This window comes from Ambystoma mexicanum, chromosome 2p (assembly GCF_040938575.1).
Source record: "Ambystoma mexicanum isolate Mex_15411 chromosome 2p, UKY_AmexF1_1, whole genome shotgun sequence".
NCBI lineage: Eukaryota > Metazoa > Chordata > Amphibia > Caudata > Ambystomatidae > Ambystoma > Ambystoma mexicanum.
The window spans coordinates 282,298,954-282,313,243 of NC_090923.1; the positions used below are offsets into that span (position 1 = coordinate 282,298,954).

A 14,290-nucleotide genomic window follows, 5' to 3' on the forward strand; every position below is an offset into this window, starting at 1 on the left:
ACAATTTTTAAACCAAGTTTCACCTCGCTGTCCGCGGTCGTCCGTGAATGCAAGATGTCAGGCACCACCAAAAATCTGACGCGCTCCACGCTCCACGCCATCCAATCAGCGAACACGTCGGATGTCCGCGGACATAGCGCAAGCCGCTCGGCCAATCAGGGCACTGTCCACGGAGTGAACCGGGAAGTCCGTCCGCGAAGCGAACAGAGATATCACTAATTTTTTTGCCTTACATTTTGGTCATTTAAAAAAAACTACTGGACGGATTTACACCAAATTTGCAAAAGCATGCTTTCGGGACCAAGCCCCCGCTCCTGCTGCAAATTTGGTGTAAATCCGTCCAGCGGTTTGGGCTGTAGGCGTGCGCAACGTTTTTCCCATTATGTTTATGTCTATGAAAAAACAAACGTTTTGGGACCCCCCCTATAACTTTGCCCCCCCTGGACCAAACCTCTCCAAACTTTTCAGAGTGGGCCATATACTTTTTTTGCAAAGTTTGGTAAGGATTCGTCCAGAGGGAGCGAAGTTATAAGCCACCCAAAAAATGTTCTTCCTATGGAAACACCAACTTAACCATAACTACATGGACGCTACCACGTCCATGTAACATATATATATATATATATATATATATATATATATCGATATTACTGGTGGGGATAATATTACCTGATACCGCAATGAGGCAATTGCTGGAGGACTGGTGAGGATTACGGGGACCTGTGAGACTCTGAGGTACGCCTGGCAGCCAGTAAGCATGTTGGGTGGAAAAGGAGGAAAAGCGAGATAGAGCAGAGATAGAGGTTAGCAGGGTAGAGGGAGAGAGAAGGAAGAGGAGAAAAGGAATGGCTTAAGGAGTTTCCGGAACTTAAGGAGATCAGGCTCAAGACAGAGGGCGGCAGGGAGGCTATTCCAGAGGGATACCCCTGCTGAGGATAAAGATCTCCCTCCAAACATGGTTATTTATCAAGCATAAATAAACAGTTTCGAACAAAACTGGTTAATAGACTGTTATTTACCTTTATAGTGTTAAGATGTTGCCTTTCGACCGTGTCATTGTAGGTTGTTGTGATGGTACTTTTCAGGTCATTACCTTTTCCGATTTACGTTTACTTTGTTGTGATATGTAAAGAAAAGGGAGTCGCAAAACGGTACTGTCGAATGTTAATATCCTTTTGTGGACTGCTGCAGTATAATAGACCTGCTGTATACAATGTCTGCTAAGTTAATCACCATGCTGCATAAGAGTATAATGTGGACTTTTTCACACGTGCCTGCATCCATGGAGACGGTCAGTCAACATCCTGCAGGCCCAAGTTGTAACGTGAGGAACACCGCTTACTACTCTGTTTACTTGCAAAAGATTGCCGGTTGTGGGCATAGTTATAAATGATCTCGAACACCTTTTGATTGTCAGTACCCATTCTATAGGGCCTTGGGTTCATTTACACTGTCATTCTGGCAAAGAGACCAAGCTTAAAAGGAAAACTGAAGACAACATGCATTGTATTACCTTTACGGTATATAGCGATCTCCACTAAATATCACGTGTAGCACAATTTTACAGTACATCCACTCAACCAGTGTTGTCTTAGACATTATTATTATTACATTTTTATACCGTACCACACGCCCATGGGCCCCAGAGCCCACATTAAAGAAACAAAAACAGGACTAATGAACACAAAAAGTGGGAGATTATGCAGTAGATGAATACGTGCCTATGAAAAGATTCTAGTCCTGGTTAAGGTTAAAAAGATGTGATTTAGTCAATTTCTTTAATTTTTCCAGGGTGTTTGCAGATCTCAAGTCTAGAGGCAACCTATTCCAAGCATCTTAAGGGATGTTATGACAGCGCTCGTGAGCTGACCAACAGGGGCATCAGGGTGAAGATGGGGTAGCTTCCAATATTATGAGGGTTTTATGTTAAACCGGCACATTTTTATTCTATATATAAAATGTTTCCAGCTGCAATGTTAGTGTATAGTTTGGTTTAAAAAAAAAATAAATGGTTGACATTAAGTGTACATGCTTTTACATAATTAAACATGATCATCAAATCTTAAGTTGAATAGGCAATGATTGATCCATGTTCCCTTTTATGGACCAAATTTCATTGTGAAAAGTTTTAGAAAGTCCATCTGGAAGGCAGAGTGGATGGAGGTAAGCATGACAGATGGCTCAAGCACACTGCACTTGCCCTGGGAATAGGACAATGCTGTGTTACATGGGTTCGAGCCCCAGTTCAGATAGAATCAATCCTTTGTCCTTACGAGGGCGATACATTGATCACCAGGCGTGTGTAACAATGGCGACACCGATTATCCAAGCGCATTGCTTTGAAACTGGAACAACATGCCATGAAACAATATAGAAATCCTCAAATTGTTATGCGCTATGTCAAAGCGAATGATAAACTGGCCCAGGCAACTCGGACAGAGGTTAGGCTGAAGCCCTAAAATGATCCTAGCCACCCCGTTGCGGTGCAGCACAGGGCTTAATCTGAGCGGGTTGATTTTTCCGGGCTGTGCTTCGATTCTTTGCTGGTACGGAGGTTGAAGTTAAAGCCATGTTACAATATAATAATAAAGCATCCGTTTCTCTCGGTCCCTGTCGTGAATGAGTAATGCTGAGAATGAAGCATCGTCTTGCCAAAAATCCTTGAAATCCCGCTGATACGCAGCAGAGTACTTGCAGCTTATTGCAGCAACACCACGAACAGCACATGTGTACGTCGAAAGCAGAATGATGATCAGTCCGCAGCAGCTTGGGTTTTTTTTTTTTTTAATTTTTTTAATTAAGATATTGGTTTAGTTATCAACTTTTTCAATAGTCATATTGTCAATTCAATTTGCCATTTTTTACACTTTATTTCAGCTGTAAACACAGGGGTTTGTAGCACCCGTTTCAGTGTTTTGGAATAATTGCCAGGAGTCAACAGCAGGACGATGCTGAGAATAATTCAGCCAGTGGCTTTGCAACTGTACAAGTTGATCAACCACATGTTGTCCAATCCTTTCTTGGCTCTCCCTTCTTGATTGATCGGATTCTGATTGACCGTGGCGGCCGTTTCACTGCATGTTTTGCAGCATTGTTCATGGGGGCAAGCCTCCCCCATATCCACGCACACGCCTCTCCACCACCCACTATGCTAAAATCGGATCCAAACTATACCCTTACCCAAAGCCTCCTTTTACCCCCGAAAAATGGATCATGAAAATGCAGTAAAACGGCCATTCACCAAATGTGGTGAAAGGGCCTGGGTCGGGTACTGATCCGTCGACTGCAAGTGTCAGTGGGATGGAAAAGGCCTATGAAACGGTGGCTCGTTTATTCAGCTGCATTTTTCCTAAACTGCTGGCAAGTTGTGTTTGAGACATGAGTATTGACGTCACTTAATTTGCGTGTGATTCATTAAGATGAGCACTTACACATGCAGTACAAATTGCGCATCACACATTTATGTCTTTGTGCAGTCGAAAATGGCGACTTGGCAAGGTACTGAGAATACGATGTGCCTCATTCTGCATGCAAAGCTTATTAATATCCCAAAATATGTGTGTAATTGACAGGAGTGCACACAAAAGTGCACATATGTCTGAATTTCTGACCGTGTTTGTGTGTGCACTGCCCATGTTTGGAGTTTTAAAAAAGCATTTCATAATTAACTAGTGTTTGCCTTTACAAATTTGAGGAAACATGCTGGCCTTGTGTACACGACTGCTTTTTTGTAGCTATAAAGAAAGGATACATTAAGTGTGTGGCATTGGGATACGCAGGCCAGTGTTTGGTGGGGGCGGGACCAGGGAGTGGGGCAGGAAGGAAGTGACGTTACTGGGAAGGGGAGTTGCATATGGAAGAACACAAGTAAAGACATGTTCCAGCTTGCTCCTGTGTCCGCGTGTTTTTGTAGAACGCTGGGGACAGACCCCGTATCCAAAGATACAGCATTGGGGACGAGCACGGAACCCCCGTGTTTTGTTTTTGCTTGACCATTTGAGGAGAACACCTACACTTACATTTCCCCGGCCCAGGGCAAAACACGTTATTGGACTCAGACAGGCAAGAAATCACACGTAGACTAATTGCTAAAGTGAAAATGAAGATGGCTCGTTATAGGGCCTTTATTCACACATGAACTTAGCATACATAAACACACATACACTTAGATACATAGAAATATAGATAGAAATGTCTTCACCGTTAGCAAGGATGCAGAAGACACCTTAATCTTGGCCACAACAACACTGCTTAGTCCCAGAGCAGGTAGGTGAAGAGGTCACTCGTACTAACGGGGTATGAGGCAGGGCATCCTCCCTCTCAGCGACACGGCATCATCTGTGGGTCCAAGTTCTAACTAACTTTGTCACAGAATGCCCTCTTCTTTATGGGGGCATGTCCCCGCCCTTCTCAGTTGTCTACCCTCGGCCAAAGAGCAGATCACAAGTGAAATGGGCAGAGAGTGGAAAAACACAGCGCCCCTCTCCTCATATTCATTCCCAGACCCCTTATAATACATCTGCACGACGCTCCGACTCCCTCCCTGTATTCGTCTATCAGTGGACAATATCATACCTATTCTCCACAACAACTCTACTCTGGCAACAATATTTATGTAGTTTCGTGACCTTGCTATGCTTTCACAACTGAAATGCTTGTTTATTTTGTGAGGCCCGCGGAGACGCAGGCTTTTATTACAGTGATGGGAGATGAGTGTCCAAAATGGCTGCGCACTGACGCCATGTGGTTCCAGCTCACATTTCGCACAAGCATTACACCCTGCGTGCGCATCTATCCCAGAGTGGGCCCGCATACAGGGCTGCCCAGGAAGGCCTCTCACGTACTCCGGGGGAACAGTGGTGAGGAAGCGAGTTGAGTGCCACGGCGGGCACACCAGAGCCGTGGGGAGCCGCCGCAGGATCTTCACGCACTGAACACTGCAAAGGCAGGAGTACAGGAGGCACGCCGAGGGGGCCGGTACCACAACAGCACATGAGTGGCAAATTTGGCGCCAGGGGAGCACAGCGGCCATCTTAAAATGCCCTTCAGGGATAGGACCCTGAAACATACCAGAACTGCAGACAAGTGCACAGCTATGGGGAGTCCAGTCACCACTCACAGTAAAAGCCCTGACGGATAAAGGCCCTGACGGATAAAGGCCCTGCATTTTCACCACCACATGCACACGAAGGTAACAGAGGCAAAACAGAAGGGCATCATCTTCAGTCCAGCACACTAATACAGAAGGAGGCCTAAGCAAAACGACCAAGACATCCCAGCTATGGTGGCAATCACATGGCACATCCAGGCCACAGGAATCCATAGCACTACAACTGCCTGGTGAATTTGATATCATGGACACCAGCAACATGGAACCCAGGTGGGCCAGAGACTTTGAGTTATATGTAGGGGCAATGGGGCCAGTGGACGATCACAGGAAGCAATGCCTTTTGAAGCTATCGGTGGGACTTGCCACCAGAGACCTCATTGAGGTGCTATCTGAGAACTCCAGACACATTTCAAGGGCTAAAGGCAGCACTCACTAACTACTTCACACACCAACATGGATTACGAGGGACGTGTTCATTCCACCAGGCAAGTAAAAGCGTAAACCATGGAGGCATTCATGATGAGATTGCAAATGGAGCTAAACACAGCAAATTCAACAATTATTAAATAGATGAAGCATTATGCCCGCAAATCATTTCAGGATGTGAGAGTACGCAATTTTGCAAGAATCTACAACAAAAGCCCCAAACTCTGGAGATGATACTAATGCTGGCCATGGGGGAACTAGCAGTGGGGCGACAGGTGCAGACCATGAGCAACGCAAAAATCTCTATGCTGGCATCTGGCACAATCCACAAGATGGCCACTGCACCACCTAGGCCTCAAATGGAACCATTTTGTTATCAGTGTGGATATACATTTCCACGTGCCTGGCATTAGGGCAACTGTGCTCGGCAGAGAATCATTTGAAGTTGGTCTGCAGACTATCAAGATACCCTCCGAACGGAGAAAGTGAAGGCAGTGGCCCAAGCAGACACAAGGACAGGACCCCTATGACCGCAATGGCGGTATCGTCAGCGGCTGCCCAAACACACAGGAAACACAGATGGGGGAAGAAGAAAAGAAGATTTGGGAGAAGAGAGGAGAATGAAGGAGAGATAGCGTTATTGTATGACAGCATCCAGCCCTCTCAGGTGGTCCAGTCGGCACGTCAGGTACTTTGTAGAACAGTCGCCATTGGAAGCAAGGTCAGCTCTGCGGAAGGAGACCAGAGGTGGAAAGGTTACCTATATGCAATGGGAAACAAACTGGCCACAGAACATAGCCCTACTCTACTCATGCACGTAAATGAACTACAGAGGTTCTGGTGGACACAGGCTCCGTAAATGTCACAAGTGAACAAAACCATACCACAGGCACCCAAAGTTCGCTCATCAGAATTTGACATTTACCCATATGGGTCAAAGACCCTGTTACCTTGCAAAGGATATTTCGAAGCAACATGCCAATATAAGACACAATAATAATAATAATAATTTGGCACTTATATAGCGCTACGAACTCTCAGGTATCTGAGCGCTTCTTATTATTACCCACGGGGTGTGGTGCTCATTTATCGACCTTGGCCCCGCCGGGATTCGAACCTGCGTTAGCAGGCTCTGCACGGATGTCAAAGCAAGCGTTCTACTCGCTGTGCCACTTGACAAGAAAAGAGAATCCCAGTTCATGTGCTAGTGACGGCAGCTGAGAGCGGATGCCTTTTTAGTTTCAATGCTGCCATCGAGATGGGACTGATGCACATACTTTACAGACTACTGGTAAACGAGTACATAGACACGGTGGACAAGATGGATCAACTATTCCCAGTGCTATTTAAAGTCCTAGGGAAGTTAAAAAAAAATAAGATTTGACTCCACATCGATGAAACTGTCCCACCAGTGGGCCCAACACTACAGAGGAATTGCATAAACGTCCAGAGACAAGTAGAAGAGGAACTACACAGACTGTTAGAACAAGATATAATTTAACCAACATCAGGGCCCACACTATGGTTGTCACCCATTGGGCAAGTGCCAAAGAAAGGATTGGAGGCTATAAGACTGTGTAGATATGAGGAGACCAAACGATGCGATGAAAAGGGAACATCATAAGATGGGGCAAAGGTATTTTCAAAATTCTTCCTTAAAAAAAGGTCATCAGCTGGTACTGATCCCTGAAAGTTGCTTTATCACCACATGCGTGACACACCTAGGCCTCTACAGGTACAAGAGGATAACTTTGGCGTGTCCTCAGGGACCAAAATATTTCAATATGAAATACACTGTGATAAAACACATCCTGAATTGCATCCACCACTGCAACGATATTTCAGTATTTGGCACCAGTATGGAAAAACGTGACACAACTACACACTGTCCGGGGTATGCATGCCCTTGGAGGCAGTGAATCTCACCCTAAACGAGTACAAATGCAGTGGTTGCCTTAAATGAGACTCCTCCGACAAATGAGTCAGAGTTCAGATCATTCTTCGGGCTAGCAAGATACTGTACAAGATACAATAAAGACTTTGCTACGATCAGTGCACGCCTGAGGGCGGTCACGAAGCAACATAGTCCACAGTGTCAGGAGACTTTCACCATCATCCGCAGCAGTATATCAGAAGCTGAAAATATGGCCTACTTTGACATAACAAGAGACACTGAACCAATGGTGGTTGCAAGCCCAGTGGGACTGGGGTCCATTTTGGCACAAAAAGAAGACCCAGCACTCCAGAGTCACATCATATCATATACGCCAGTAGAAGCTTATCAGAAACCAAACCGGCCTACTTCCAGGCCAAAAAAAAGAGAGCCTGACTGTCTTATGGGCCTGTCACCATTTTCACTTGTTCCTATATAGCGGATCACAAAGCCCTATTATTTCTCTACAGAAATCCTCAAGCAACAATGCTGCCATGCATAGCCCGGTTCGGTCTCTGTGTGTAGGATTATGTGTTTGACATAGTCCACAGATCAGGGAAGGAAGAAAATCCTGTTGAATTCCTGTCCCGACACCCGAAGAAAAGTTGAGATGCCTGAACCATCCATAGCTGACTGATGAATACGATATGTGATACAGCAAGCAATTCCCCAAGGTCTTGCTCCATTAACGATCTCACACGAAGCAGAAATGGACATCGCCATGCAAATCGTGATTGAAGGCCATCGCACTGGAAACTGGAAGGGGGCTAAGGAAAGAGGGAACACAAAGCGGCAGAGATGAGACGGGACGTTGATAACATCGTACTAGTAAAGGACTAACTGGCAGTGTCGGATGAGGCACTACTGCTGAAGGGAATCAAACTGGTTGTACCGACTTCCCTGAGATGGCAAGTAGTGGAACTGGCCCATGAGGGGCACTGTGGCATTGTCGACCAAAAGGATGCTGCGAAGGAAAGTATGGTTCCCGAGGCTGGATGCACAGGTGGGAGAATTACTCCAGCAATGCCCCAAATGCTGTCTCATTACACCAGAAAGACATCCTGAACCACTACAAATGACTGAACTTCCGGGAAAGTGTGTGGGATGAAGTTGTCATTGACTTCTTTGGGCTTAAAGGAAGTGGGGAAATATGTATTCGCAGCAGTGGATGAACATTCAAGGTACCCGGATGCGCAGATAGTGGGATCCACAGCAGGCCATCATGTCATAACCCTGCTGAACAGAATATTCACTGCATCTGGCATCCCAAGAGCAGTAAAGTCAGATAACAGGCCCCCCATTAACAGGCCAGGACATTAGGACATTCGCAGAGTACATGGGGTTCAAACACAGAAAGGTGAACCCCACTTGGCCCCCAGCGAATAGGACAATTGAGAGATTTATGTCAAACCTAAAAAGAGCACTACAAATAGCCCATCTCACATGACAAGCATATGAACAAGTACTTTATTAGCCATTGTGGGACTATCGAAATACGCTGCACAGCACCACTGGGACATGTCGTGCAGAGTTGATGTTCGGAAGAAACATTACACACTCGACTACCACATCTCCCTGATGACTCTGAGAAATAACCGGAAGATGACGCCAGGAGAGGCCATGATAGCGTTGCAAAAGATGAGATGAAAAGAAATGCTTCCAGGAGCAAAGGAATCCTGCCTGGATGTGGGAAATGTGGTGGTAGTAAAACAACCACAAACCAACAAGCACAGAGCCACCTTGAATGAGGACCCATTAATAATCTCATGCAAAGGGGTTCCACGGTAACTGCCGAAGGTGATCAGCGCCCGATAACAAGGACCTCATCACCCTTCAGGAAGATGTCGAGTAGAAGCGGGATACAGAGGGGGAACAAATCAGAAGAGGAGGACACATACCAATCCGATGAATCCTACCATGGAGATGGAGACGAGTAAGGCTGGGATGTCGGGGCTGACCCCGAGCCCATAAATGGGTCTGAGCATCCAGATCTGGGGCCTGAGAGATCAGAGGGCCTAGATGCGGCAGAGGAGGCTCATTGAAGAAATGGGGTAACAGGTATCAACTTGTTGCATAAAATGGGGGGAGGTTGTGGCATCGGGACATTCTGGCCTGTGTTTGGTGGGGAGGTGGGCCAGTGAGTGGGGCGGGAAGGAATTGGCATGACGGGGGAGTTGTATATGGGAGAGCAAGAGTAAAGACGTGTTCCAGCTTACTCCCGTGTTTGCATCTATATTTGTAGAGCGCTGTGTGGGTAACCAGGTTGGGGTAGGGGCAGACCCATGTATCCAAAGATACAACAAACTGCATGTAACAATTGGAGAAAGAGTTGACTGATGCTGCTCTGCTCACACACTGTTAACAAGAATTGGCAAAGCCAACAATTTTGGCTTTTATGTAGACCAGGTACAGGCATTGCCATAGTGGTATTAATTAGCCATTGATGGTAGCAGCTACAAAATGGTGCGAGTGCCTGGGCATGTAATAGCGGTGCCTGGTAAATGCCTAATACCTATATACAAGCCAAAGTTGTTGGCTTTACCAATGCTTGTTTTAACAAGACTTCTGTTAGGACACACACAATGCTTATTACCCATGTGGCTGCAGACCTGGTTAAAACATTTGTATTAAACCCACAACTGGTTTACAGCTCCACTTAAGTCATTAACTTCCAGTAGACTGCTTTAAAAAAATAAAAACACTGGTAGGCACTTTGAGCGCACCGTTTGATGGTAATGCTTGATGAAGCTAGCTCAAATAGCTCCCAGGAGGATGTATTTTGGGCAGGATGTAGTTGGGAGTGTCTTTGTGTCCCCCCTCGTGTGCCATTTCTCACTAGCTGCAATAGTTTCGGTTTAGAGATGGTGTTTGCACCACCTAATAGCCAGAACTAAAATGGATGTCTGATATCTCTTTGAGTAATTTTCTATGGAAGTGTGAAGTGAAAGATTGTTCCGGTTTAATCCATTTACTTGGGAGTGATTGTACTTTGTTCTGATAATTTGGTTGACGTCTTGCATGCTTCTTGTGGTGTTAAATGCAAAAATAAATGTTAATTTTGAGATTAGGTCTGCGTATACCAGGAAGTGCTACTGGATTGGCTCGTCCTGAAACTGTCGGAGCTTGCTGTGAAATATTACCAAAATGGTGTATATTGCAGCCCTTGTGTGGTCTCTATGAAATCAGAGTGAGGAGACTTCCAGAGATCCAGAGCAGTGCAATACGTTCGTTAAAAAAATAAAAACAGCACTTATTCCGTGGTGTCCATGGGCCACCAAGGGCCTTGCTGACTGGGCCCACTGCCCAAGGCTACAGTGCTAGCAACCAGGCCTGCAGGCTTGAACCATCTGTCAGACCCAGCCTGAACTTGTAGACTACTGCTGGCCTGCAGCCACGTTCATTTGCCACTTTGCCATGGGCATTGTCTTCGGTCATCCCCTGGACATCCCCAATGACCAAAGTGGGTCAGCGAGCTATCACTAGCCCGATTTACCCACACTGGGTACCCCGAGGACACCCTCTGTGATCACTGGGCATGCCCTGCATCCATGTCCATTGGCCACTATGCTCTTTGCTACCTGAGGTTGCCGCTGGGCATGACCGGTTGCCATGCCCCAGGTAAACCCTAGTCTGTTAAACAAAGGGTTCATGGTGAAGGGCCACTTTGTCTGGCGCCTCGTCTTTGGCCCACCCCTGAGGAACCCCAGTAGAGTCATCACGCAAGTGTTTCATCATTAGTGCTACAGATCTGATCTGGCTATAGCGTTTTTGGGGAATGTTTTATAACGATGTGTAGAACTGCCCGAAAGTTATAAGCATCCCTGTTGGCAGTCCAACATCACCATGATGCTGGCTCTGCTATAAATAAACATATTATTGTTTGAGTTCAATTTAGTTATGCAGCTAAATGTGAGAAATACATTTGAATAGATTTGGAATATCCCTACATGTAATACGTTTGTGGGTGTTACCCAATATTTGGAATGTGCTCGCCACTAACGGTGACATTTTATACAGTCCTTAGCAATTTGCTTTTATGAAGGATGAGTACCACTTGCATGATACTCGACCTTGCTGGCGAGTATGGGGATGTTAGAAACGTATTATCTATTGACTGCAAACACGCTTTGTAGTAAATGGCAAATACAAGCGTCACTGTGCATCCGTGGCAGCAATGCAACAAATCTGAAGTGTGCTTATGGCGACATGCACCTTTGAAAAAAAAAAACACTGGTAAATATTTTGTCACCAGTCACCTAGGGGCAAGTGCAAGTGTGTGTAAACTGAGGAACTTGCCCTGCAGGCCTAGTGGGATTTTTATGAAAAGGCCTCCTTAGTGTTCTATTATGGTATGTATACAACAATATAGATGCATAACAGAGCGCTTTACAGAGTTACCAGAGCAGATCTACAGCGGAGAGTAGGATATAGAGGGGCAAAGAAGAGGGGTACAGCTGTACCGACTGTCGGGGAGGAGAGGGGCAGTCTGGTGGTGCGAGGGGCAACGTGATGGCTTGGGTGTTGAGATTCCTTGAAGAGGTAGGTCTTGAGTTCTTTTCTGAAGTGTAGGAGCAAGTTTGATGCTGATGGGGAGGAGGTTCCATAGTCGGAGAAGGTATGTTTTCTGTTTTTTCCCTTTTTCCAGAGGTAGCTGGGTGACTTGAGGGCAACTGTCGTATAAATGATGCAGCAAGACTGGAAGATGATTTGTGCAGGAGGTGTGGGAGCCAGTGAAGGTCAATGGGAGGCTGGGTGATGTGGTTGTATCTGTGTAGACCCTTGATGAGGTGTGCAGGGTGCATTTAGGACACTTCGATGCAGAACCCGAGGGACTTGGCTCAGGAGGTGAGCTCGGTGTGAAGCCCTCAGAGGTAATGGTTGATAGCCAGGTCTCTGTCTGGGTATTCTGTGTTGTTGGTGAGGAGTTGGTTTCTTTTGCATAATGTTTGCATTAGTATGCACATTAAGCTTGTGCATCTTATATGGACACCCATGGAGCGCTTCTTTGTGTACTCGCTGATTATTTACAGTTTTACCTGCCATTATCCACGCTTGCTATACAGTTTATTTCGCATTCATATTTTTTAGGGGTGCATTTTACAATGTCTTGCCTCTATTTTGTGTTCCTAGATTTAAAGCAGTCCATAAAAGAAGACGAAGGATTAGTGACCATTAACAGGAGGAGAGGAGCTATTAAACAAGCTAAAATCCACTACATCAAGAACCATGAATTTATTGCCATCTTCTTCAGGCAGCCGACCTTCTGCTCAGTCTGCAAAGAGTTTGTTTGGTAAGTAACATGCACCATCTAATTTAGGTTTCGTTGTTAATTGCATAGATACAGGGAATCCCCTTATGCAGAAAAAACATGTGATTTACAGGAATGAGGAAACAAGTGATGCAGACATTGTCACTCAGTGATTAGTGCCTACCATTGCCACATACCTTCGCCAGACGCACTGTACACGTTTTGCACATATCAAGTTCCCACAAAAGCAATGCAATATTGTGGTGCAGTCAAACTATGCATGAGATTCCGATATAGGAAATGTAAACCAAATATCGTTCAATAAAATAACAAAGGGTCATGTCGTTATGGGTCAAATGTCCATGTTCCCTTGAGTTAAAGGTGCATTTGTATCTAATTTTATCAGACTGCTGTTGGACTCACACAGCCAGATTTGAATAAAAACTATACAGCTCCATTTTGTTGTACACCATTTCACAGCATCGTTTGCGCAACAAGGTGCCCAATAACAGAAAAATGTGCCGTCATCTGTGGAGGCATGCAGTGACTAAATCCCCTTCCTCGTCCCAACACCAAAATGTAGTTCGTTTTTAGTAACTACTTAATTTTAAGGGTAGATGTATTTCCCTTACAATCATTTAAAGATGAACCATTAGAATTAGTTGTTACAGAGGAAGACCGTTTCCTTCAGGCAATATTTCTAGATTCCTTTACATGATGCCTTTGGGAGTAAGGAGGGTTTTTATCCTGAAATAACTTGAAGGATCTTTCTGTTATTCTGTTATTTCTGTTATTAAGGCTTGTTCAGTTTTTATGGTATTTGTGCCCAGAGTCACAGATCTTATATGTGGTTGATACATCATAATGGCAATACGCCATGACCTCTTTTGGCAATCTTGAGAGGTTTTCCCGTGTCCCATCCCACAGGATCTCCTCACCGCCCCAGACCTTGTCCCCTCCCATGTGATCCTCCCACAGTACACCAAAGTCAGTATCAGGAAGTGTTTGCCTTTCTCTGGTCACCTATACCTTCAACTCGCTCTTCCTAAATATCTTCCTCCTCAAGCTCTTCGCTCATCTGCCTCCAACTCCCTCATGGTCAGTCGCTTCTCCAAGCAACGAGTTGGTGGTAGATCTCTCTCCTCGGCTGGTGCCTCCCTCTGGAACAGCCTCCCTGCCTCCCTTAAACTTGAGGAGAACCATCTGCGGTTCCGGAAACACCTCAAAACCTTTCTCTTTGCCTCTGCTTTCTCTCCTCCTCTCCTCTGCTGACCTCCTGACTGATACTCGCTCCCTTGACACCCTCTGATTCCGGGCCCAGGACCCTCTCCCGCCAGCGTTACACACCTGCACTGCCCTCCTGGCAACCTAGCTTATGTCCGCACTTACTCATGCACTTGCCACATGCTGGCCGCCATTTTACTTATTGCTATTATCTATTCCCATGTACTGCACTTTCCTTTCTCCCTTCCCTCGCACTTGCGCGATCTGAATGACACCTGCCTAGTAGGATTGTTGTATGTCCGTCCCCCTTGTTTCCCCTCCCTTGCCTCGTTGCGCCTTGAAACACTTG

General features: G+C 45.7%; 1 protein-coding gene across 9 annotated transcripts in view; it reads left to right on the top strand.

Moving 5' to 3' along the window:
- PRKCD (protein kinase C delta) overlaps positions 1 to 14,290 on the top strand; it is a 1,081,757-nt gene that overhangs the window by 852,218 nt on the left and 215,249 nt on the right. For all 9 annotated transcript variants that reach the window (XM_069643552.1, XM_069643559.1, XM_069643551.1 and 6 more), the window contains one exon: positions 12,600 to 12,759. In XM_069643552.1, coding sequence (XP_069499653.1) covers positions 12,600 to 12,759 — 160 coding nt within the window. The remainder of the gene's footprint in view (positions 1 to 12,599; positions 12,760 to 14,290) is intronic.